At 47.6% G+C, this 22,787-nt stretch overlaps 1 protein-coding gene across 1 annotated transcript; it reads left to right on the top strand.

Annotated features, from left to right (window-relative positions):
• The first annotated feature begins 3,652 nt into the window (after positions 1-3,652).
• SDR9C7 (short chain dehydrogenase/reductase family 9C, member 7) lies at positions 3,653-17,680 on the top strand. The gene is made up of 4 exons (XM_008575498.1): positions 3,653-4,100; positions 7,494-7,752; positions 8,423-8,586; positions 16,787-17,680. The coding sequence occupies exons 1-4, from the start codon at positions 3,800-3,802 to the stop codon at positions 17,002-17,004; spliced, it is 942 nt and encodes a 313-aa protein (XP_008573720.1). The 5' UTR covers positions 3,653-3,799; the 3' UTR covers positions 17,005-17,680.
• Positions 17,681-22,787: the final 5,107 nt, after the last annotated feature.

Here is a 22,787-nt window from a genome sequence, read left to right as displayed (position 1 = left end):
GTGAGGGAAGACACACATGGATCTTGGCCAGCAGGTTTTAGAGACAACTGGTTTTCATGTGCTTAGCCTCCATTAGCAGAGACCTTCAATTGATGCAGTTTGGATATTCCCAGGAACAGAGACAGATGTGCTTAATATGAAACAGTTGTTTCTGGTGTAAGGGTTGGGGCACTCCTTGGGGAATATGGATAGATTAGATTTGGGGGTCCCAAGAGTTCTTGGAAACTTTCCTTCTAATTTAGAACTGTGAATGGGAGAAGAGGGATGTGCAAGTACATTGAGGATTTTTTTTTTTCCTCATCCTGAACAGATTCAAAACATTGAAAGCATTTTGACAAAATGTGAGTTGAATCTGCCCTTGGTGATGGACTGCATGAAACATGTACTAACTGCCTGCACCCTGCACCAGCTACTCATCTGGCTGGGATGCTGTGCAAGGAGAGGGTTAAATTATAATGCCCTCCAAACTGAGAAGGTCCTTTAAGACTGAAGAAGGAGGTGGGCAGGTCCATTTGGTAATCAGAGATATTTATTAATCAGGGTGACTTACAGATAGGAATATCAGCAGATGAGAGCCTGCTCTCTCTTCAGGTTAGACCATGATTATACAGCAAAAGTTCCTGTTACTAAGAATAACTTCAAGGAAACATCTTAAGAAAAATAAGGTAATATTATCACTCACCAGATATCTTGTGATGCATGGGGGAGGGTGGGAGATGGGGGTGCAGGGGCTGGGGGTGTCTTGTGATGTCTGTGCTTAGGCCACTGATGCCACCTGCTGTAATAACTCACTCCCTGAAACCTATGTTTCCTTTCCTTTTGCCTTAAGGTTAAAGTGTAATTGGTCAGCGAGGTTAAATAAGCAGGAGTCAACATGGCAAACAAGGCACAAAATGACATGGATTTTGTGCACCCTCTAACAGATGCCAGACTTATCTGCCTTCCCATGAACTACATGCCTACTTTCCTGGTGGACACCTTGCTGTACTGGGCTCCTCAAGGCCAGCCAAGGCCTTGTGAAGCCAAGACTGTGGTGCATGGTAGGGTCTGTTTGGGGTGCTGTATTGGGTGCTGTATCAGTAGGTGGGAAATACAGTGGTGAGAGGCAGGGGAGCTCTCAAGTCTCCAGGGTCATGTAGCTCATCCCCTCCTCACCTCTACCTCAGGTTTTTCCTGGAATATTAGTCAGGACTCTGGGGATATTAGGAGGAAAGAACCACATTTTACATCTGAGGACCAGAGACCCAATTGCATATATTGGGCCCCTGGTCTCTTGGGCAGCGACTCAGGGCTATGAGCTTCATGGCTCAAGGACTGCACACAACTGGGGAGGGTGTGAGTGGAAGGAGGCTCAGCTCACACCTGCTCTGACTCCTGCCCACCTCCTTATGGTGTGCCTTGGTCTGGCCAGTCCACACTCTTCCACAGGATGGAAATGGACTGGAGGAGGTGAGGGCACCCTCCAAAGGTACCTGTGCCCATGGGGTTGGAGATTGGGGGTGGGAGGGTGACCACCAGCCTGACACCTCGGGCCTTGGTTGCCAGCTCAGCAAAGAGACCTGTTATCTGAGAGTGGGAGGCACTCCCAGCCCTGGGAGGAGGAGCCTTCTACAAGGCCCCATAACCCTCATGCACCCCCCATCCTGAATTTTCAGTTTAAGCCCAGGGGAACACCTTAGACAGCAGTCAGTGGAGAAGCCTAGGAAGTAGCTGAGTCAGGCCCAGGCCTGCACTGGGGCAGTTCTGAGTCATCCTTCTCCAGGCACAGAGCCAACCCCTGTATCTCACCCATGTCCTGGGCCTGCTCAGCCCTTGAGTGACATCATCTGACTTCTCACAGCCAAGACTCCCCCATTCACTCACACAGGAGGCAGACAGATACTGGGAGATGCTTCCCAGATCTATTATAGGAAGGGCTCAGCCTCAGGCTGGTGCGAAGTATGTGAGGTTTGCCTTCCATGACTCGCCACCCCCATCCCCCATTGGCTTTGGATCTGCTCTTTAGGGATGGGTCCATGGTCTCACCCCCTCACCACTACCCTTGGTACACAATGGCCAAGCCCTGCTGTGCTTTCCCAAGGAGACCTGCTTTGTCTGATTCTGGGGCTGCCAGACTTGGTAAATAGTGGAGTATAAAGATGCATCCTTTGTCCTATCACTCAAGGTAACTTTGTGGCCCCATTTCTGTGTCATCCTCTGAACAAGAAGGTATGAGCTGGTGACCAAACTCATTCTAAAGAATGGTGACCCTGGAGGGTGATCCAAGGAACCACCCTGGTCTCCAGCCACATTCTGTTCCTGCCTCTTGTGCAATCCTGGGTGTGACCACTCATACTCACACCTCTGTATGGTTTCCTCATTTCCTTTCCTTTACCAGCTTCCCTCCTACCTTCCTATGAGTTCGTTGCCCCATGGCCTGGAATCTCCTTCCCCTCCAATTCCTGACCCTGAGGATTTTCCATGTCTCTGGCCCAGTCCTCTGCTCCTCCTATTTCTCATCCCCTCTCAGTGCCAAGGACTCTGCCAGGCCCTTCCCTCAGCTGCCAGTGAACTCATGATCCATCCGCATCATCCAGCTCTACCTCAGTTTCAATGAGCTCAGGTCAGAACTTCTACTCTCCTGCCTTCCCTCCCGAAATGCAAAGTGTCTTGCCCCCTGACTTCTCTTACCACCTGTGGTTCTACCTGTCTTTGGCCCCATACCTTTGAATCACTTTGACTCCTGGCCTCCCTTCCCTCTGCACATCCAATTAGCCACTGGCTTCTTAATCCCTTCCTCCCACCATCACCACCCCCCTTCAGGCTCCTCAGCTCATCAGACCATCTAGAATGTGCTTGGTCCTGGGGGTGGAAGGAAGATGCCCCTGGGGGCCCCTGTTGGGGAAGGTGGTGTGTCTTCAGTCCTTGGCTTCCCCCATTAGCTTGGTCACGGGGGCTAGGCATGGATGGGCTGCTGAGCCTGCTTGGAGTACTGCAGGGGCTCCTCACTGGTGACCTGTACATCACCCTGTGAGGAGTCAGGCCTGAGTCCCTCCAGTCTTTCTCCTTTCTGGGAGTTGGGGCCTCAATCACCAGCCTCCCTATAGGGGGGCACTGCTGCCTGGGGACTCAAGACAATGGAGGCACAACCCCGCTGGGGGAAACACTTTTTTTCATAACCTTTCATGAGGAAGACTCACCTGAGAATCTCACAGAGCCGATGACCTGGAATTCATTTCTCTTGGGGTTTGGAGGGCACAGAACCAATTTTTGTTTTTTTGCATTCATGAATTTGTCCTAAATTTTTCCCCTGAAAATAAAAATTAAATTTATTTATATGTCTGCATTTTTGACAAATGATTTTGATCCCTGGGCTGGGGGTAGGGCTGGGGTGGGGGATTTCCAGGGGGCGTTCTCTGGGCTGAGTCCTCCTTTTTCACTTGCCCCCTCACTCCACCGGGTTAGCCACCACTCAGCACCGGCATTGCTGTTGGGGTCTTTTGCATCCTTGGTACCTTCACCCATCAAAGCAGAGGGAGAGAGGGAGGCAGCCACCAGGGCTGTCAGAGGTGACAAGGCTGCAGGTTGGACTTGAATTTCTTGCATCTGGACTAATTGGTGTGGTGATGCATCCACCTATAAAATTACACAGTGGCTCACCCAGGGGCCCTGCATCTGTTGCAAGCAGTGAAGGGAGGAGAGCTCTTCTCTCCAGCAGGTTCCAGCAGGCTGCCTGCTGAGCCAAGGAGCACCAGCCTCTCCGGCTGTCTCCTGAGCCCGATCCTTTGATCCTTCGCGGCTATCACCTCCCTTCCGCCCTATGGCTGCCATCACGGACCTCTCCTTCATGTACCGCTGGTTCAAGAACTGCAATCTGGTCCGCAACCTCTCGGAAAAGTATGTCTTCATCACTGGCTGTGACTCGGGATTTGGCAACAAGCTGGCCAGACAGCTGGTCGATCGGGGCATGAGGGTGCTGGCTGCTTGCTTCACTGAGGAGGGGGCCCAGAAACTTCAGCAGGATACCTCCTTCCGGCTGCAGACCATCCTACTGGATGTCACCAAGACTGAGAGCATCCAGGCGGCGGCCCAGTGGGTGAGGGATCAAGTGGGAGAACAAGGTGGGGTGAACTAGTTCTTTAGTTTTCTTGGTTTACCCTTCTTTTCCTCTCCCACAGCGTCTCACAGTATCAGGGACCCTAATGGCAAAATGGGGTGGAAGAGGTGATGTAGGGAAAGGGGCTGGGACTCTGGCTAAGTCAGTTTGGAACCCACTGCATGGTTTGGCCTGTTCACATGAAGGGGTGATTTGCTGAGGGAGTTTTCTCTTCCAGCAACTCAGAGGGACAGGGGGAGGTTGCAATAGGAGGTGAGAGAGGGAAGATGTATTCCTTATGTCCAAACCTCTAAAGATGGAGGTGCCTCTCTGAGACTTCAGCAGTCCTAACCGTCAGCTCCTATAAATACAAGAACATCTCTTGTTGGAATCAGGCTAGGGAGAGGGGGAAGGGGCTAGAGGGTTGCATTCCAGGAGTGGGGGCGTTTGCTCTTCTTGACTGTGTCAGGCAGGGGAGACAGATCTCTCCTCGTGTCACGGTGGTTTGACTTCAGGGCAAGTGCCTACGTCAGACTGGCTGCTCCTATTGGGAAAGGAGGCTGTGGACTGGGACAGAACCAGGACTGCGAGGGAATCTGCCCAGAGAACTTCCAGCATGCAGGCCATGAGCGCAGGAACAGGATGAACAGGGTGGCTCAGTGCAGTAGCAGCAGCCTGGGGGAAGTCCTCAGTCCTGAAGGAACTAATCTGGGGTCCATGCACAGGTGGTGACAACAGAGCCCTGGGGCCTGGGAGGAGCCAGATAGTAAATGAAGCCCTGCTTCATTTTTCTCCTTAGCATTTATCACTATTCAATACACAATGTATCTTTCTTATTTACTGTCTGTTTCCTCTGATAGAATAAAGCTTCCTGGGGGCAGAGCTTTTGGTCTCTTTTATTTACTATCCTTAGTACTTAGGATAGTGTCTGGCACCTTATAAGAAGCTCAAGGTATATTTGTTGAATGAACTTATTAATGAATAATTCAGCAAGGGTGAGCCTCTTTCTTCAACAGCCTGCCTCAGCCAGCTCCCTACACCCAGCCTGGAGCCACTTGTGTTAACAGCTCATGGGGTATGTTAGTTTCCTATTGCTGCTCTAACAAATGAACACAAAAGTGGTGGCTTAAGGCAACACAAATCCATATCTCGTAGTTCTGGAGGAGAGAAGTCTAAAGTGGGTCTCACTGTGCTAAAATCAAGGTGGCAACACAGCTGTGTTCCTTCTGGAGGCTCTACGGGAGAGTCCATTTCGTTGTCTTTTCCAGTTTCTACAGGCTACCTGCATTCTTTGGCTCATGGCCCGCTTCCTTCACCTTCAAGGCTAGCAAGGTCGGGCAGAGTCCTTTTCAGGCCTGGACATATAGAACACATCTTTTACTGTCTCTCTGGTTCTCTGGCTTCTGCCTCCTTCTTCCACTTAGGAGTACCACCCTTGTGATTACATGGGGCTCACCAGGATAATCTTCCAACTTTTAAATCATTTGGTTAGCAACCTTAATTCCTCTTTCCCATGTAACCCAACATATTCACAGGTTCCAGGGATTAGGATGGGGACATCTTTGGGGACCCATTATTCTAGCTATGCCACTGAGCAACATCCTTGGTCTAAGAAGCACTGGGAAATGGGGGGCGGGCAGGGCAGTTCTTGCATGCTTTCTTGTTGCCCCTGAGAGCCCCTAGACATGAGAGGTTGGCACAGCCCTAAAGCTGTTAGCACTGCTCTGACTGTTCTCTGGTTGTTCTTTGCAGATAAAAATAATAACAATAATAAGGTTGTCCTGGTTCCCCAGCAGAATAGCGCATGCTCTGCTGGATGACCAGAGGTAGTGGTGAGTGTGTGTCCCTTCTCCACAGGCAGAGACAACTTGCGTTTTTTAGACTTTGGCTCTCAGGAGGCTTATTTTCTCTTCTGTAAGACAAGATAGTCCCCTCCAGCTGGGAAGGTTCTGAGTCCTGCCAGCCAGTTGGTTACTGGAGTCTCTGTAATTAGAGGAAGGCAGGAAGATAGGGAAGGGGCATGGCTTGGATGGAGACCTTAGATCTAGAGGGAGCGGTGGACCAAGATTGATGTTTGCCTCTAGACCTGCCCTCAGGGGAGAGTGGAACATGCCTGGCAGAGTATCTTGAGGCTGTGGAGGCCAAGGTGGGGATGCACGATGGGATGGGGGGAGAGGAAGGGAAGGAGCCAGTGCAGTGGGGCTCATGGAATCCTTGAATGAAAGAGCTAAAAGGGGTCCTTAAGGATGATTTAGAGGCTTTTCCAGTGTGTTTTTAGCATCACCCTCCCCCAAGTGGAATTTTATATGGAAGCTCAATATGTAAAACAAAAGGAGTGCTTCTCCTGCATCTTTCTCCCCTGGCAGGTTTGCAAAACACTGCAAAAAACTGTTTTTGTCCAAGCTCATGAAGAACCTGAGGCACAGAGAGTGATTTATACAAGGCAGGAGGGGGCCGGCCCGGTGGCGCACTGCTACAGTGCGCCGCTTAGGAGCGCGGTGGCGCTCCTGCCGAGGGTTCGGATCCCACATACAGACCGGTTCCCGCTCACTGGCTGAGCGAGGTGTGGGAGCAACACCGAGGGTTGCGATCCCGTTGCCGGTCCCGGTCCGGTACGGGCGCGACACTGAGGGTTGCGATCCGTTGCCGGACACGAAAAAAGACAAAAAAAAGGAAAAAAAAAAGGCAGGAGGTAGAACCAGGACTAGGACTTGAGGCTCTTCAACCCTGGGCCCCTGCAGAGTTGAATGACAACATTTAGCATTATTTCTCTCCATTTATACCAACACAATTTAAATATAAGAGCCCTTTCACATTTTTGTATAATTGTTTTATTTAAATGTTTTATATATTTATATACAAATATTATTATTTCCTCTCTGGTTTCTGAGCTCCTTGAAGGATAAGACCCTGTCTTGTTTATTTTACGTCTCCTTCACTCTTTAATTGGCACAGAGTAAATTCATAAATGAATGAATGATGAACGTGTGAATGGATGAATGAATGGATTTGGGTAGTATGTGAAATGAAGTTGGTTATACTTAGGTGAATAGAGCGGGGAAGCATGATGGGGAAAGGGATTCAAATATTAATACATTGATATGATAATCATATTTCTTATCCCAGAGCTAATAGCTTAGGTGCTCTTAGCTAAAGCCTGGATTGTAGCTGGTACAGAGCCCCAGCTAGCTGGCAGACTTAATGTGAATAAGAAAAAGGTGCCCCTTCAGGGAAAACTAATGAGTAAAAGGCACATCTTTCCTCAGGCTGTAATATCTCCCCACCCCCTGCCCCAAGCCTGGCTGTCTTGTGCCTTGTGCACCTGCTCAGCCATCCTTGGCAGCCCTGAGCTGGTGGGTGGTGGACACTGCTGCTTTCCCAGAGACACTGGTTCTTTCTCCCTCCATCTTGCCCCTAGGCCTCTGGGCCCTGGTGAACAATGCTGGTGTGGGCCTGCCCAGTGGTCCCAATGAATGGCTGACCAAAGAGGACTTCGTGAAGGTGATCAATGTGAACCTGGTTGGACTGATCGAAGTGACCCTCCACATGCTGCCCATGGTCAAGAAAGCTCGGGGCAGGGTCGTCAACATGTCCAGCTGTGGTGGTCGTGTGGCTGTTATTGGCGGTGGCTACTGCGTCTCCAAGTTTGGTGTTGAAGCCTTCTCTGACAGCATCAGGTGACTGAGCCTTGGTACCAAACCATTCTGGATGGGAATACTGGGAGTTTCACCTAAGGAAGGAAGGGCTGGGAGTGACAGTAGGTGGGCAGGGAAATCTGAAAGGAGGAAGCCAATTCAGTGGTAGGAGGAAGACTATACCTCAAGGCGCCCTCCCCAGGGAACAAGAGAAGAAGGGATGAGAAAAGGTGGGCTGGAGGCAGGAGTCATCAGGTGGGCCTCCTCTTGAACAGTTCCAGAATGACTGAGACCTTGTTTGGGCCTGTGGGAGAAGGAGGGAGGGTCCCCCAAATAAGTGGAGAGGAGTGGGGGAAAGCGTGCCCCTGGGAGACACTCAGAGGAGGACTCAGGCCTTGCATAGACCCCTCCCTCCTTTACTGTGTATTGGATATGGGGCGGAGAGTGGGAGGGATTTGGTGGGAGGCAAGGCCCTGGCCTAGATTCTTATTGACTTCCTCCCTACTGAAAATTGCCCAGATACTCCTAGACCAGCTTGGGAAAGAGCTAAGGCCCTTAAGAAGGGCTTATTTGCATGAACGTAATGCCTGGGCCAGGTACGGGGGTGGAGGAAGTGCCTCCAGGTTCCTGGGGAGACAGGCCCCTCCAGAGGTGACATGCCCTGATGACTGTCATCTTGGGGCCCAGACAGAGTGCAACTCTTCTTTCCCAGGCGCGAGCTCCACTACTTCGGGGTGAAGGTCTGCATCATTGAGCCGGGGAACTACCGGACATCCATTCTGGGCAAGGAAAGCATGGGGTCGCGCATGCGAAAGCTGTGGGAGCGGCTGCCTCAGGAGACCCGGGACAGCTACGGAGAGGAGTACTTCCACATCTGCAAGTTCTCGGGGCAGGAGAGGGGTTTCTGAGAGGGGCAGGGAGGTCTTGGGGGTCACAGCTTTCGGTTTACAGATGGTAAGACAGAGAATGAGAAGGGTCTAGGACCCAAAGCTACACAGCTAGTGGCAGAGCTGGGGATTGAGAACAGAGAACTTGTGGCAGAACCATAGCTGCCAGGGAGATGGGGGAGTTAGGAGAGATACATTCACTCCTGGCACCTGCCCCCAAAACATCATTATGCAGGTGGATCAGGTGAAAATGCACTGAGGTAAGTAGAGAGAAGTGATTAAGAGTATAGCTGCTAGAGCCAGACTGCCTGGGTCCAAATCCTGGCTCCACCACTTACCAGCTAGTAGACTTTGGACATATTACCTAGTTTCCCTATGCCTCAGTTTTCTCGTCTATAAAATGCAGGTAATGACAGTGCCTACCTCACAGGATTAGTACGTATAAAGTATCTTAGGCACTCTAAGTGCTTGTTAAATAGAGGAAAATGAGCACGTGGGTATTTAAAAGGGAGGATCTTTAGGCAGTTCCTTTTCTGTCCCTGAGCTAAGGGTCTCCTATGAACTTTAAGTATTTTTGAAGGGTGGAGGAGAGACATCACAGCTGTTTGCTGTGCTGCCCCAAAACTTTGTGCAGCAAAAGTTGTCTGTCGGAACTCATACATCAACAGAGTAAAAAGTCAAGACAGCAAAACCAGGACAACCATTTCTTCACTTACTACACTTTTATTGTGAGGTTGCAATATGCCAGGCACTGTGTGGGGCTGGGGACTTGGAAGAAACAAAGCAGCGTGCTCGCCCCTCACTGCTTGTAACTTCCAGTTTGGGGGTGAATGGAACCCAGCCATTGGGGAACATGATAGGACATGGCCTGAGGTGCAGCGGAGGAGGAATTGCTCAAAAGTCCTGTTGCAGAATCTCCTGGTAGAAGACAGAAGGCTACTCTGAGGACTAGAAGGCCCCACATTCACTCAGACCATCTAATCTCAAAGCTGAGCCAGTTGGTTTCAGGAAGGGATGTTCCACAAGACTTCCTAGCTCTCTCCATTTCATGCATCCAAGGGCCTGGAGGGAGAGCAGCCCCTAAGAGCTCCCCTGTAGCCGCCCTTATGTGGGGCAACTTCTGTCAATAGAAACTGCCTTTGGCACAATCAGCTGGCACCCTTGACGGTTGTCTCCCTTCTCCAATTGCATCTCTGTGCCAGGGCCATCAGACTGGAAGGCGAGGCTGGCACTTTGCTGTCTCAAGAGGGTTCCCTCAAGCCAGAGGGGAGCAGCCACACTCCCAGCCCTGTTCCTGCCCACTCTGGGCCTCAGCCACCTAGTCCCACATTTCCCTAACCCAGATTCTTTTTTCCTCTTTTACTTGGGTTCCTTGACTTCCAGAGAGGCAGTGTTCTGCTTTGGTTAAGCTCTTAGAGTCTCAAGGCTGCCTGGGTGCAAATTGCAGCTTGCCTGCTTGCCTTGGGAAAGTTACTTAACCTCTCGGTTTTCTCATCTGCCATGAGGGATGAAAATTAAATGGATTAGTATATATATAAAGTGCATAGAATAGCACTTGGTCCCTGTTAAGAACAATTTGACTTAAACATTTGTGGTGGTTGTTATTATCTTTTCTTACACTGAGTGTGGCCTCCTTTTCTCCACTACACTAGTACCTACAAGCTAGAAGTCCTTGTATTGCAGAGAGTTCCTTAAATAGTAATTATCCAAAATTTAAAGTGATAAGTTTTTGAAATGTATCCAGAAACTCTGGATGGACTAAATGTAATTGATCAATCAAATCTGTGGCAGGTCTTTAACTATCCAGAGGGGGTTATTTTAGTGACATGCTCTCCTGGACATAGTAGGTTGAGTAAAAATCCAAGACACCAAGACTAAGAAGGACATTTCTTCACTTAATACATGCTTTACTACGATCCTGCTATGTGCCCGGCACCATGTGGGGCTGGGGAGTCAGAGTAGACAAAGCAGCACGCTCAGGGCCTGAAGCTTAAGGTTCAGTAGGGGAGACAGACGTTAATAAAAACACACATGTTTGATGACAAATGTGGACAAGTGCCACGGAGGAGAATCACAGGGCTATGAAAGAAGAACAGGGCTGGGAGTTGGAGCCCCAATTCAGATTATGGCATAGGGAAGGGCTTCTCTCAGCTGTCTTCCAGGAAGATTAAGAGTTAGGGGCCGGCCCGGTGTCGCACTCGGTAGAGGGCGGCGCTCCCGCCGAGGGTTCGTATCCCATATAGAGACCATTCTGCTCACCGGTTGAGCGCGGTGCGGGCACGACACCGAGGGTTGCAATCCTGTTGCCGGTCGCAGTACGGGTGCGATACTGAGGGTTGCGATCCTGTTACCGGTCACGAAAAAAGACAAAAAGGAAAAAAAAAAAAAGAGTTAGGCGTTGCTGGAAAGTGGAAAGGGAAGGATGGGCAGGGACATTTTTTGAAGGAAGGCTCTGAGGCAGGAAACTCCTTTTGAGGAACTTTAAAGAAACCAGCAGGTGGGTAGCAGTCGGGGGTTAGGAGTAGCTGAGGGGGAACAAGATAAGTTAGAGCATCGAAGCACACCAGGGCTTAAGGATGCGATTTGCGATTAGAAAAGACTGCTCTGGTTGCTGCAGTATTCCAGGCTAGCCATGACAGTGGTTTGGACTAGAGAGAAGGTAGAGGAGTTGGACAGGAGTTGGCGGATGCCAGGTGTGGATTACACTTGCCACTACTGGGGGCAGGGGAGAAGGAACCATCAAGGATGAGTGGCAGATAGAGGTATCAGTCATTCATTGATTTAGGGAAGATCCAGGGAAAAATATGTGGAGAAGTATTCCTCTGAGAAAGTAATCTTTTGGTTCTGGACATGTTAGAATTCTGTGAGGAGAAAAATGTCCTAAAGACTTACATCAGTTGGAACTTTCTCAGTTACAAGTGAGAGAAAATCCAGCCCAAATTATTTGAGCAGAAAAGGAATTTTTTTTTTTTTTCTTTTCCGTTTTGTCTTTTTTCGTGACCGGCAACGGATCGCAACCCTCAGTGTCGCGCCCGTACCGGACCGGGACCAGCAACAGGATCGCAACCCTCGGTGTTGTGCCCGCACCTCGCTCAGCCAGTGAGCGGCCGGTCTGTATCTGGGATCCGAACCCTCGGTGGGAACCCCGCCGCACTCCCAAGTGGCGCCCTGTAGCAGTGCGCCACCGGGCCGGCCCAGAAAAGGAATTTTTTTTTTTCTTTTCCGTTTTGTCTTTTTTCGTGACCGGCAACGGATCGCAACCCTCAGTGTCGCGCCCGTACCGGACCGGGACCAGCAACAGGATCGCAACCCTCGGTGTTGTGCCCGCACCTCGCTCAGCCAGTGAGCGGCCGGTCTGTATGTGGGATCCGAACCCTCGGTGGGAACACCGCCGCACTCCCAAGTGGCGCCCTGTAGCAGTGCGCCACCGGGCCGGCCCAGAAAAGGAATTTTTTTGACTCACATGATTAAAAAGTTGAGCAAAATGGGCTTTAAGTACAGCCTGATCCAGCCCACAAATGATGTTGTTATGACCTGATTTCACCCTATCTATTGGCTCTGCTTCTTTTGTATTGACTCCAGTCTCACAAGCTCTCCCCCTGTGGGGGCCACATGGTTGCAGCATCTCCGCACCTCCTGCCAGGGCGAGGTCTACTGAGGAAAATGGAGCGTCTTTCCAGTAGCTCTGCTAAAAGTCCTAATGTTCACTCTGACTTGGAAGGCCTGTGGTGGCTGGATTAGAGAGAACTGTGGGATATGCCAGGCCTGAGCCAATCACTAAGCCCTGGGGAATGTGATGGTCTGACTGGGTCAGGCTGGATCACGTGCTCTGCCCAGACCAAAGGACATGGAGGCACGGACTCCTGAAGGGAAATCTGCAGCTGTTGGGAACAAGGGAAGTAGATGTTGATGGAAAGGAATAATATCCTAAAACTCCCTTAGCAAAGAATGATCCAAATTATTTATGGGGCTGCTATGAGGCTGGAATGAAACACAGATTTAGCCAGTGTCTGAAAACTTCACAGAGCCATTTTCTAAGTACTCAGTGCAGCAGAGGTTGTAAAGTCTTCAGTGTGGTTCATGAAAGAATATGTATAAAGGCAAACTACTTCTGAAAACCACTTGTCAAAAATCTGGTATTGTTATTCTAAAGAATAGCACTGATTGAGTTTGTAAAATACCATGGGCCTATTCATCTGTAATCTACATCATGATTTTAGAGAAAAATTTTCAGAAAAATTTACTGAGTGTTTATTGGGATACAGAGATGAGACAAAGTCTCTGGGAATCTAGCAGGGGAGATCTAGAAGCAAATCCTATACCACACGGAGCACTGGGCAGTAGTGGACGTGAGTACGACACAGACTCACAGTACAGAGATATAACTCTGCTGTCAAAAAAGCCTCACTGAGGGCCGGCCCGGTGGCGCACTGCTACAGTGCGCCGCTTGGGAAGCGTGGTGGCGCTCCCACCGAGGGGTCGGATCCCACATACAGACTGGCCGCTCACTGGCTGAGCGAGGGGCGGGAGCAACACCGAGGGTTGCGATCCCGTTGCCGGTCCCGGTCTGGTACGGGCGCGACACTGCGGGTTGCGATCCGTTGCCGGTCACGAAAAAAGACAAAAAGGAAAAAAAAAAGCCTCACTGAGGGCCGGCCCGGTGGCGCACTGCTACAGTGCGCCGCTTGGGGAGCGTGGTGGCGCTCCCACCGAGGGGTCGGATCCCACATACAGACTGGCCGCTCACTGGCTGAGCGAGGGGCGGGAGCAACACCGAGGGTTGCGATCCCGTTGCCGGTCCCGGTCTGGTACGGGCGCGACACTGAGGGTTGCGATCCGTTGCCGGTCACGAAAAAAGACAAAAAGGAAAAAAAAAAGCCTCACTGAGGTGACAATTAATGCCTTAGTGAGTCTTGAAGGATGAGTAGGAGCTCACCACAGGGAAAGAGATGGCAGATGTTCGCCACAGAAGGAAGAACACGAGCACCATTTGAGAGACCTGTGCTTTTGGAGGCAGTGGATTCAGGGTTTAGATTCCAGTCCCTCAACTCTCTAAATTTCAGTTTATCCATTTATAAAGTATAACAATTCCTCTCTCACAGATTGTGAGGAGAATGTAAAGTACTCGGCTCAGCTGTAGGAAGAGCTCAACAAACCTTAGCTATTGTTATGACTAGTCTGTCGAGAGTGAAGCATGAATTGGTTGTGGTGGTGATTGAGGCAGGAGAGTTAGAGATCAGATCATGAAAGGCTTTGATGGCTGCATTAAAGAGTGTGGATCTTATCCAGAAGGAATGGGAACCCTTTAAAATGGGTCTGAATGACTGGTCAGATTTGTGTTGCTATGGGCAGGATAGAGGCCAGCTGGGAGGCTGCTGCAGAAACCCAGGGGAGGAATGGTAAAGACACGAAGTTAAAAACCACGGTGGTGGTGGGAAGTGGTGGGGGGAGACGGGGGGACAGGGGGCTGACTGTGGGACAGTTTGAAGAAATATTTAGGAGTGGTCACACAGCACCACTGGACACAAACCAGCAAGTTGCTGTGGCCAGCCAAACAGCTCGTGAGCCCCAGGACCAGGCCCCAGATTTCTTGGAGTCATCTTTAACTACACCCAAAATAGAATCATATTGGAAATGGCTAGTTAATAGCAATTGACATGAAGGGGCACATTCCCACAGAAGTGGCACATTCCCACAGAAGGGGCACATTCCCACAGAAGTGGCACATAGACTCACTAGAACAGGCAGGCGAACAGAGAATGGTATTCTTGTCCTAACAGATCTGCAGATGAACCACAGCCCAGCTTGGGTAACATTGCCGAGGAGAGTGCAGCCACCTGACCAAGCTTCTTTTTTCATCTCAACTCTGCTGCAGAGGCTATCAAAAATTCCCCTTTTAGTCCCCCTTTCTTCTTGGGGAGAAGAATCCCAGGACCTGTCTCTGGCAAAGGAGAAGGGGACAGAAACTCAGCTATTGGCGCCATATAATGTGTCAAAGTCCAGTCCCTGGTACTTTACAGACTTTATCTTGCTTAATCCTCACAATAACAAAAACATTTTCCATGGTGCCCAAATCCAAAGTCCGTGTCTTTCCTCTCTGTCTAGGACAGTAATAGGGGCGAGCTGGGTACATTTGTCTCCCTTCCCACTCCATGCCTAGTAGGGTGCCCAGCACAAGGTAGGAGCTAATAAACATTCAAGAGAACAATGAAAGAAAGTGCCTCACAGCACTTCTCATGACTGGGTACCTTCCTCCACCCTGCCTTTCAGAGCCTAGTCCCCAAACCATCTTCATCATGTCAGCTTGCCTCAACTGCTCTGCCCAGCTTCTCTGGCTCTTAGGTACTGAGAGTAGCTCTGAGCATCCTGAGGAATTCTTTCGACACTTGCCTCCCCACCTTGGCTCAGCTGGTGGTGGACTCCATGCCAGGCCTGGGGTTGGAGGACAAGATGTTGGCTTCTTGAGACATTATTGCTCTATAGACATTCTGGCTTAAAGTTAGTGTGTATCTTAGTCCATTTTCTGTTGCTTATAACAGAATACCTAAAACTGGGTAATTTATAAAGAAATTAAATTTATTTCTTACAGTTCCAGAAGCTGGGAAGTGCAAGGTTGAGAGAGGGCATCTGGTGAGGGCCTTGTTGCTGGTGAGGACTCTCTCCAGAGTCCTGAGGCAGGGCAGGGCACCACATGGCAAGGGGGCTGGGCATGCTCGCTCAGGTCTCTTCCTCTTCTCATAAGGCTACGAGTTCCACTTCTGTGATAATCCATTAATCCACAAATGGATTTAATTGTTCTTCCCTGATGAACCATTCACCTCTTAAAGGCCTTACCTCTCAATATTGCCACATTGGGGATTAAGTTTCAACATGAGTTCCAGAGAGGATAAACATTTAAACCATAGCAATGTGGCTCTTTCTGGAACCCCAGAATGTAGTTTGCAACAGTTTTTTCTCCAGGACACAGAATGGGAATTCCTCAGAGTCTGGGGTGAAGCGTACTGAAGCAACACTGCTCTGTCCTCACCAAACACCCACAAGGGTGCTGACCCTGAGGAGTGAATTCTCTGCCTTTCTGGACCATTCCCAAAGTCGGGGCAGCTTTTGCTCCCTCTCTGTTTTCAAGGTTTAATCCCTTATCAGGGAAGTCTGACTCTCAGGCACCATTTTCTCCTCAGTTCTCGTGGCTCTCAGTGAAGTATGAATCCCTCCAACCTGCCCCTGTTTCAGAGTCCCGGGATGAGAGTGCAGATCAGGGCCTGCTGAGTGCACCATGTGGCCTGTCTCCTATTTACGTTGTGAGTTTTTGCAGACGTGTGTCACTTGGGTGCCCTGTACCCATCTGCACACCTGTGTGTACAATGCATTTGTCAGAGCCTTACAAGGCTCTACCTGTCTGTGCCTTAAATCATTTGAGTCCAAAATGGCCTTGTGACCAAGGCAGGGACAATATTACTATTTTTAATAACATTTTTTCCTAAATGCTTTTGTCAGAAATGTGGGAACACTAGGAAGTACATAGAAAAAAAGCCTCCAGGGCTGGCCCCGTGGCTCACTCGGGAAAGTGCGGGGCTGGTAGCGCCAAGGCCGCGGGTTCAGATCCTATATAGGGATGGCCGGTGCGCTCACTGGCTGAGCGTGGTGCAGACAACACCGTGCCGAGGGTTGCAATCCCCTTACCAGTCAAAGAAAAAAAGCCTCCAGTAGCTAGGAATAATACTACCAGCCAGACAATATTTTTACTCCCTTCCTTCCGATTTTTCTATACACATATTTCCTATCCTGTTCTTCCCCACCACCTACCCTGCTATTAATCATCTTTGTTATTGTCCAGGGAAGGTATTAATATCCTCATCTTATAGATAATGGAAGTTTAAGCTCAAAGCCATACAACTGACAAGTAGCACAGTTATAAGAAGAACTGGGCACAGCTGTTCTCGTTGCTAGTTTAATGCAATAGTAGGAACTCAATGCACAATTGCTGGATTCAGGAAGAGAAATAATTTTATCTATAATAATGTTATAAATGGTGTTTGTGTAAGGGACAACCTGGAGGGTCTGGCAGACCTGCCTGAAATGTTAGATCAGGGAACTTATGGAAACGGAGCCTGGATGGAATTCAGAAGAAACCATCTTTTATGAAAAATAACAGGGCCTTTCATTTTTTTCCCCTCTGTACCCTCAAACAGACACTGACAAGTTAGAACACATGATGCAGCTGGCAGAGCCGAGAATCAGAGATGTCATCAACAGCATGGAACACGCTGTTGTCTCCCGGAGCCCCCGCATCCGCTACAGCCCTGGCCTGGATGCCAAACTCCTCTACATCCCCCTGGCTAAGTTGCCCACCCCTGTGACAGATTTCATCCTGAGCCGGTACCTTCCAAGGCCAGCAGACAGTGTCTGAGCTGGGGAAGTTCAAGGGGTGATGGGTAGAGTGTGAAGGGCTGGGGAGGGAGAAAGGACTTTGGGGCCACAAGAGGTAGTGTCAGACGTCCTGAGAGATGTTCTGGCTGTAAGGGACACTTTGCTCAGCTGACCTCCACTGCTGGTGAATTTACCAGTAACTTCTAACAGAAGATGAGTGCCTCTTCCCACCCACCAGGGCCCCACAGAAATCTGAGGTGGCCTTTGCAGGTTCAGAGACCTGTGGCATGGCCCCAGGGACATCTGCCACCCAGGCAGGATATGCCTTTTTCTGGACCTGGAAAAGTCAAGGAGAGGAAAACCAGCTCATGCTGAATCATGAGCCCCTCTCGGCTGTCACTTCCACTGGAAAACACTGTAGGATAATCTAACCCATGGAAGACTCTCAACCACCTTCCTATTGGGTCTTTAAATATGCACTAACCTCATTCACATAACCCATTATTGAAGTACATAGTAGATATGCAAGATTATATCACATAAAAGTTTAAAATATTTTCTCTCTTTTTCGATTTCTCTGTCCACAGGGATTGGGATCCACATTAAATAATATTCATTTATTTAATCACCACTGAATTAATTCTTCAAATATTTATTGAGTGACTACTACCCACCAGGCACCGTGTAGGTGCTGGGGAGATATAAAGATGATTAAACCTCTGTCTTGGTTTTTTATTGTTTATTTTGTGTTGTGTTTTGTTTTAGCACAATATCTAGTAACAGAGGTAGAACGAACAGTGATAGAAGGAACAGAAATCAGAAAACAAATTTTTAGAGCTGTGAGGAACTCTGGAGGTCATCATCTAATAGTTCCCAAACTTGTCTGCATACCATTGTCACCCAGTTAATTAAAAATATAGATTCATGGGCCCCAACATTAGAAAATCTGATTCTGTAACCCTGGGATAGGGCCCAGAAATCTGTATTTGTAACAAAGACCTAGATGATTCTGATGTACATGGGCACTTGGGAGCCACTGATAGTTCCAGAGAAGAAGTAACCAATGCTCAGAGGGGCAATTGACCAACTCAAGACCCCCCAGCTCAGTGGCCATAGGGACAAAACTCAGATGCTCCAACTCTCAGACCAGAGTTCTTTTTTTAGTTACAGGACAATCACTTTCTTAAATTAGTAACATTGTGAAATAAGCCATGGAACTTTATTTTTAGAAAAAAAAGAAGCCTTAAATTTCTAGGTCATATGAAGTTCTGTTGAAAAGACTCTTTTGATCTTGATGAATGGTCATGTAATAAAGGTCAAATGTGAAATTTTTTAAAATTAAAATGTCTTTAACTTGTGTCTCTTCGGCATCTGGCTGAACGTGAAAATAAGAAAATGTAACAGTTATATCCACAAAAAGTCTTTTTCCAAATAAGTTAACACAGGTTCCAGGGATTAGCACATAGACATACCTTTTTGGGTGCCGCTATGAACCCACTACAATCTGTTATTTGCGGCACTTCCATTCCTGGCACCACATTCTGAATCAGGTAGAATGCTGAGCAACAAGTAACAGAAAAGCCCAATCGCATGGGCTTAAATAATAACGAATGAGGGCAGGACCCAGTGGCAGAATGACAGCATCAAGGATGTAGGGTCTTTCTACTTCTTTGCTCTGCCACCACAGTTTTAGCTTTATCCTTTATCATTATGGTATGACTGACAGCAGCAATGGAAACTCTATGCTTCCTCATTCATAACTTATAGAAGAAAAAACCTATCTTTCCATGTTGTTTAAGACTGAGAAAGTTTCTTTCCCATAGCCCTCATCAAGGCTCCCCTCAAATCCCATTGACACAAATTGACTTAAACTTGCCTATCCACGAAGCAATCACTGACAAGGGGGTAAAGTGCCATGAATTGCTTAATCAGGGGACAGAATGGGGATGTTGAAGAATCAGTCACAATACCTACTGCCCTAGAAAATTCAAAACTCAGACCTCTATGCTATTGAAAGGGTTAAACAAAGGCCAAAAATAAATTTTCTTTGTTGAAAACACAAAGATTTGCTAGGGAGAAGCTATGGCTAGATGATATTTTGAGATATTAATTTACACTTTTTGTCACTCATTGTTTTCCTATTCCCCTTTTCCCCACTCAAGTAGGTAGCCAATTTGGTACTTCTTTACCTGGAGTGAGATGCTTGGCAGGACAGAATACATAAATTTCCTGCACTTTCTCCAGCTGTAGTTTTCCCCAACCCTAATATCTTTAGAAGAATTGCAGAGTTTGGGGAAAGAAGCAAAAGGCAATGTGACTTGTGGTGTACACAGTGTCTTAGAGAAGCAGGGCCTTTCCCCTATGATGAGGAGATTTACTCTGGCTGATGAGACAAGGGGGTGAGGTTTGGAGCTCCCAAAGCAGGAGGGACCAGGGCTCACCTCTTGGAAGCACCTTAGGGAAGTGGCAAGACTCAAGAGAGTCTTTAAGTAGAAGAGACCTTGGATGACTTCACAAAAGACTCATGTGTCCCACTATGGCAAGAATGCAGCTGAGATTTGCCACACAAGAAGGGCGTGTAGACTGGGATAGCAGACATTTAAGTAGTAACCTGTGCAGATACAAGACTTATTTTTTGGTCTGAGAGCCACTCCTCTACCTCACCATTAATAGTTGAGGTATTTTTTGAATTTGTGGACTAAGATTCATATCTGTTCCAATATTATATTTTAGTTCATCTCATATTAGGACCATGACCTCTCTTATATAGCTTTTGCATTTTCCTAGAGTTTTAAATTGCCTTTCCTTTTCTTGTTCACTTTTTCAGCTTCTTAATCATTATATAACCACATTTTTTTTAAAAGCAGGAGAGTAATGTAATCTGATTTATATTTTTAAAAGATTACTATAGGGGCTCTGTGGAGACTTAAATGAGTCAATCTCTGCAATGGTAGAAGCAAGGAGACCCACAAGGAGGCCAATGCATAATCCAGGCAAGAGATGATGGTACCCTAGGTTAAAGTGGTGGTAGCAGGAATTATGAAAATGGATGAAATCAGTATATAATTTGGAGGTAGAACCACTGATGGATTTTAATCAGTTAGAGTGTCAAGAAGAATTTATTCATGCTCCTACTATGTGTCAGGCATAGTTCTAGATTCTGGAATTACAGTCAGGGATAAGACAGAGTCCTTGCCCTCAAAGAGTTTATATTCTATTGGAGGGAGGGGTTGAGCAATAGATAAAGAAAGAATGAAATAATTTTATATACTGATAAGTTCCATGGAGAAGAGAAAATGTAGTAATGTAGAAGATGACAGGGGAAGCTGCTTACCTTTTTTTTTTATAACGTTGATTAACATCTTTGAGGTAAAGTTTACATAAAAATAAATGCATTTATTTAAGTGTACAGTGTGATGAGTCTTGACATATGAATACACCTGTGCCACCATCACCAGTCAAAATGTAGACCATTTTTCCCATCCTAGGAAGTTCCCCTGTGCCCAGTTGTAGTTAATTTCCCCTCCCCTCTGCCCTGGCTCCAGAAAACCACTGATGTGCTTGCTGTCACTATAGGTTATTTACTTTTTTGCTGCCATTGGGAAATAAATTGGGACAAACTGGATTGGAGGGGAACAAGAGGAGTAAGTCTAGACATGATGAGAGAAATGTAACACTAAAACAATAGAAGTAATAACAACTAGCATTTATTGGACATTTACTCAGTTCTAAGCACTGTGCTTAGTGTTTTCCATACATTATCTGTTTAATTTTAATCTCTGCAAAAAGTCCTGTGAGGTTGCTCCTATTTTATAGAAGAGGAAACTGGGGCTCAGAGAGGCTCAGTAATTTGTACAATATTACACAGCTAATAAGTGGCAGAGTCAGGCCTCCACCCTCGTAGTTCACCACACACTACAATAGCACACACTTCCACAGTGCTCACTATATGCCAGGCACTGTTCTAAGCACCTTAATCTTCACACTAATTCTGAAAGGTAGGTATTATTATTCCAGTTTTAATGAGGAGGAAACTGAGACCCAGAGAGGGTAATTACATAATCTATAAGCAAATGGCAGAGCAGGTCCTTCAAGTTCTAGGATCCTATTCTTTGACTATGTCATTCTTTATTTGCTGATTTCATCCTGGGGAGCATTTCTGTACACATTCATTTACAACAGGATTTTATGGCCAGCAATTGTGATATGGCTTGCTTCTGTTTCCATGAACCTTCTGAAATCTCTCCTACTCAGCCTCACTTGGGCCTTTCTTCCAGGTCTTTCCCCCCAAAGACAAGGGGGCCTCTGTCCTCCAGTGGTTGCCTCTTCTGTGAGACATGCTTGCTTTTGCCATGCGTCTCAGCAAGTTCCCTGATCTCCAGTGAACCTCATCCAAAAAATGAGGGGTGGTGGGAGGAGAGAGAGGAATCCAGAGTAATATGGGGATCATTGAACTATTGCTGGGCTAGCCCATTTGAAGCATTCTTATACAAGAATAGTGTAAATGCTGCCTCTGCACCAAAACAAACAGATATAGAGAATTTTAATGCCAAACTTGGAACAACAAACAAAACGTTCCATTTGGAACTTCTGATATGAAGCAGGAGGGGTGAAGACCGAAAAAAAAAATTGTGAGTATTTATTTAATAGTCAAGGACAGATTTCAATCAGGAGATGAAAATGAACTGCAAATAAACAATTATGGAAGGCAGAATTGAGACTCCACTTAGGAGACATCTCAAAGGGCTTTGTATATAAATAGAGAAATGCCAGTTTTCCTGTCTAATTTCGTCAAGAAAGGAAAGATCTGAATTTCTCTTCCACTGAAGAGGAAGGAGAAACTCCTGCATGTAGCTCTGCTACCTTCTCTGCTGTGAGAGCATGTGGTGAGCCACTTCTGAGACAAGTTCATCTTAGTTACGGGCTGTGACTTGGGCTTTGGGAAGCTGCTGGCCAGACAGCCAGACATGCAAGGCTTGAGGGTGCTGGCTGCGTGTCTGATGGAGAAGGGGGCTGAGCAGCCGAGGCCCCAGATGTCAGACAGGCTGGAGATGGTGACCCTATACGTCACCAGGACAGAGAGCATTGCTGCTGCCTCCTAGTGGGTGAAGGAGCGTGTGGGGAACAGAAGTATGACTTAGATTTATATCTTTTAATCTGGATTTCCTCTTATTCCAAATACTGGCCCCTCAAGATGACACCAGCTTTCCAAATAAGTGAAAGACTCTAAGTTACAAAATTTGCTCTTATTTATATACTTTGATAGGAAGGAGCAGTGCTCTGGATCTAAGACAGCAGGTAATTCTACCTAGTCATACTCTATGGTATGTAGACATGGGTGTATTCTTTATATAAGTACAAACTATTTAATAATAAGTAATCTTTGTGTAACACTTCGCTATTTCACAAAGTTAGTTTATATAAATTATGCCATGTCTTGTTGAAGAAATTTGACTTCATCCATATCATTTGAACATTTTTGAATGGGTCTTGCTTGTCTGCATTCAGGGTCTTTTCTCAACGCTCTCACGCATGCTGGTGCAATGGGGCATGGGAGTTGGAGTCCGGACATCTGTGATAAAATTCTGTCTCCTCTCTGTGTGACCTAGGGCAAGTCATCTAATCCCTCGTGATTTAGTGTCTTTCCCAATAAACTTGGAATAATAATACCTCCCCCAAAGGGCTATGGTATGTAGAGGTAGAGATAACCCCCAACCTTTTTGGTAAACAATACCAGGTACTTAGGACTTTCCATTATCAGAAGATTAGGACCTTCCGTTGCCAGGGCGAAGGGACTTTCCAAAGAGCCCAAAGTTCACCCAG

This window comes from Galeopterus variegatus, unplaced genomic scaffold (assembly GCF_000696425.1).
Source record: "Galeopterus variegatus unplaced genomic scaffold, G_variegatus-3.0.2 Scaffold1199, whole genome shotgun sequence".
Taxonomy (NCBI): Eukaryota; Metazoa; Chordata; class Mammalia; order Dermoptera; family Cynocephalidae; genus Galeopterus; species Galeopterus variegatus.
This window is presented reverse-complemented; position numbering and strand designations above follow the sequence as displayed.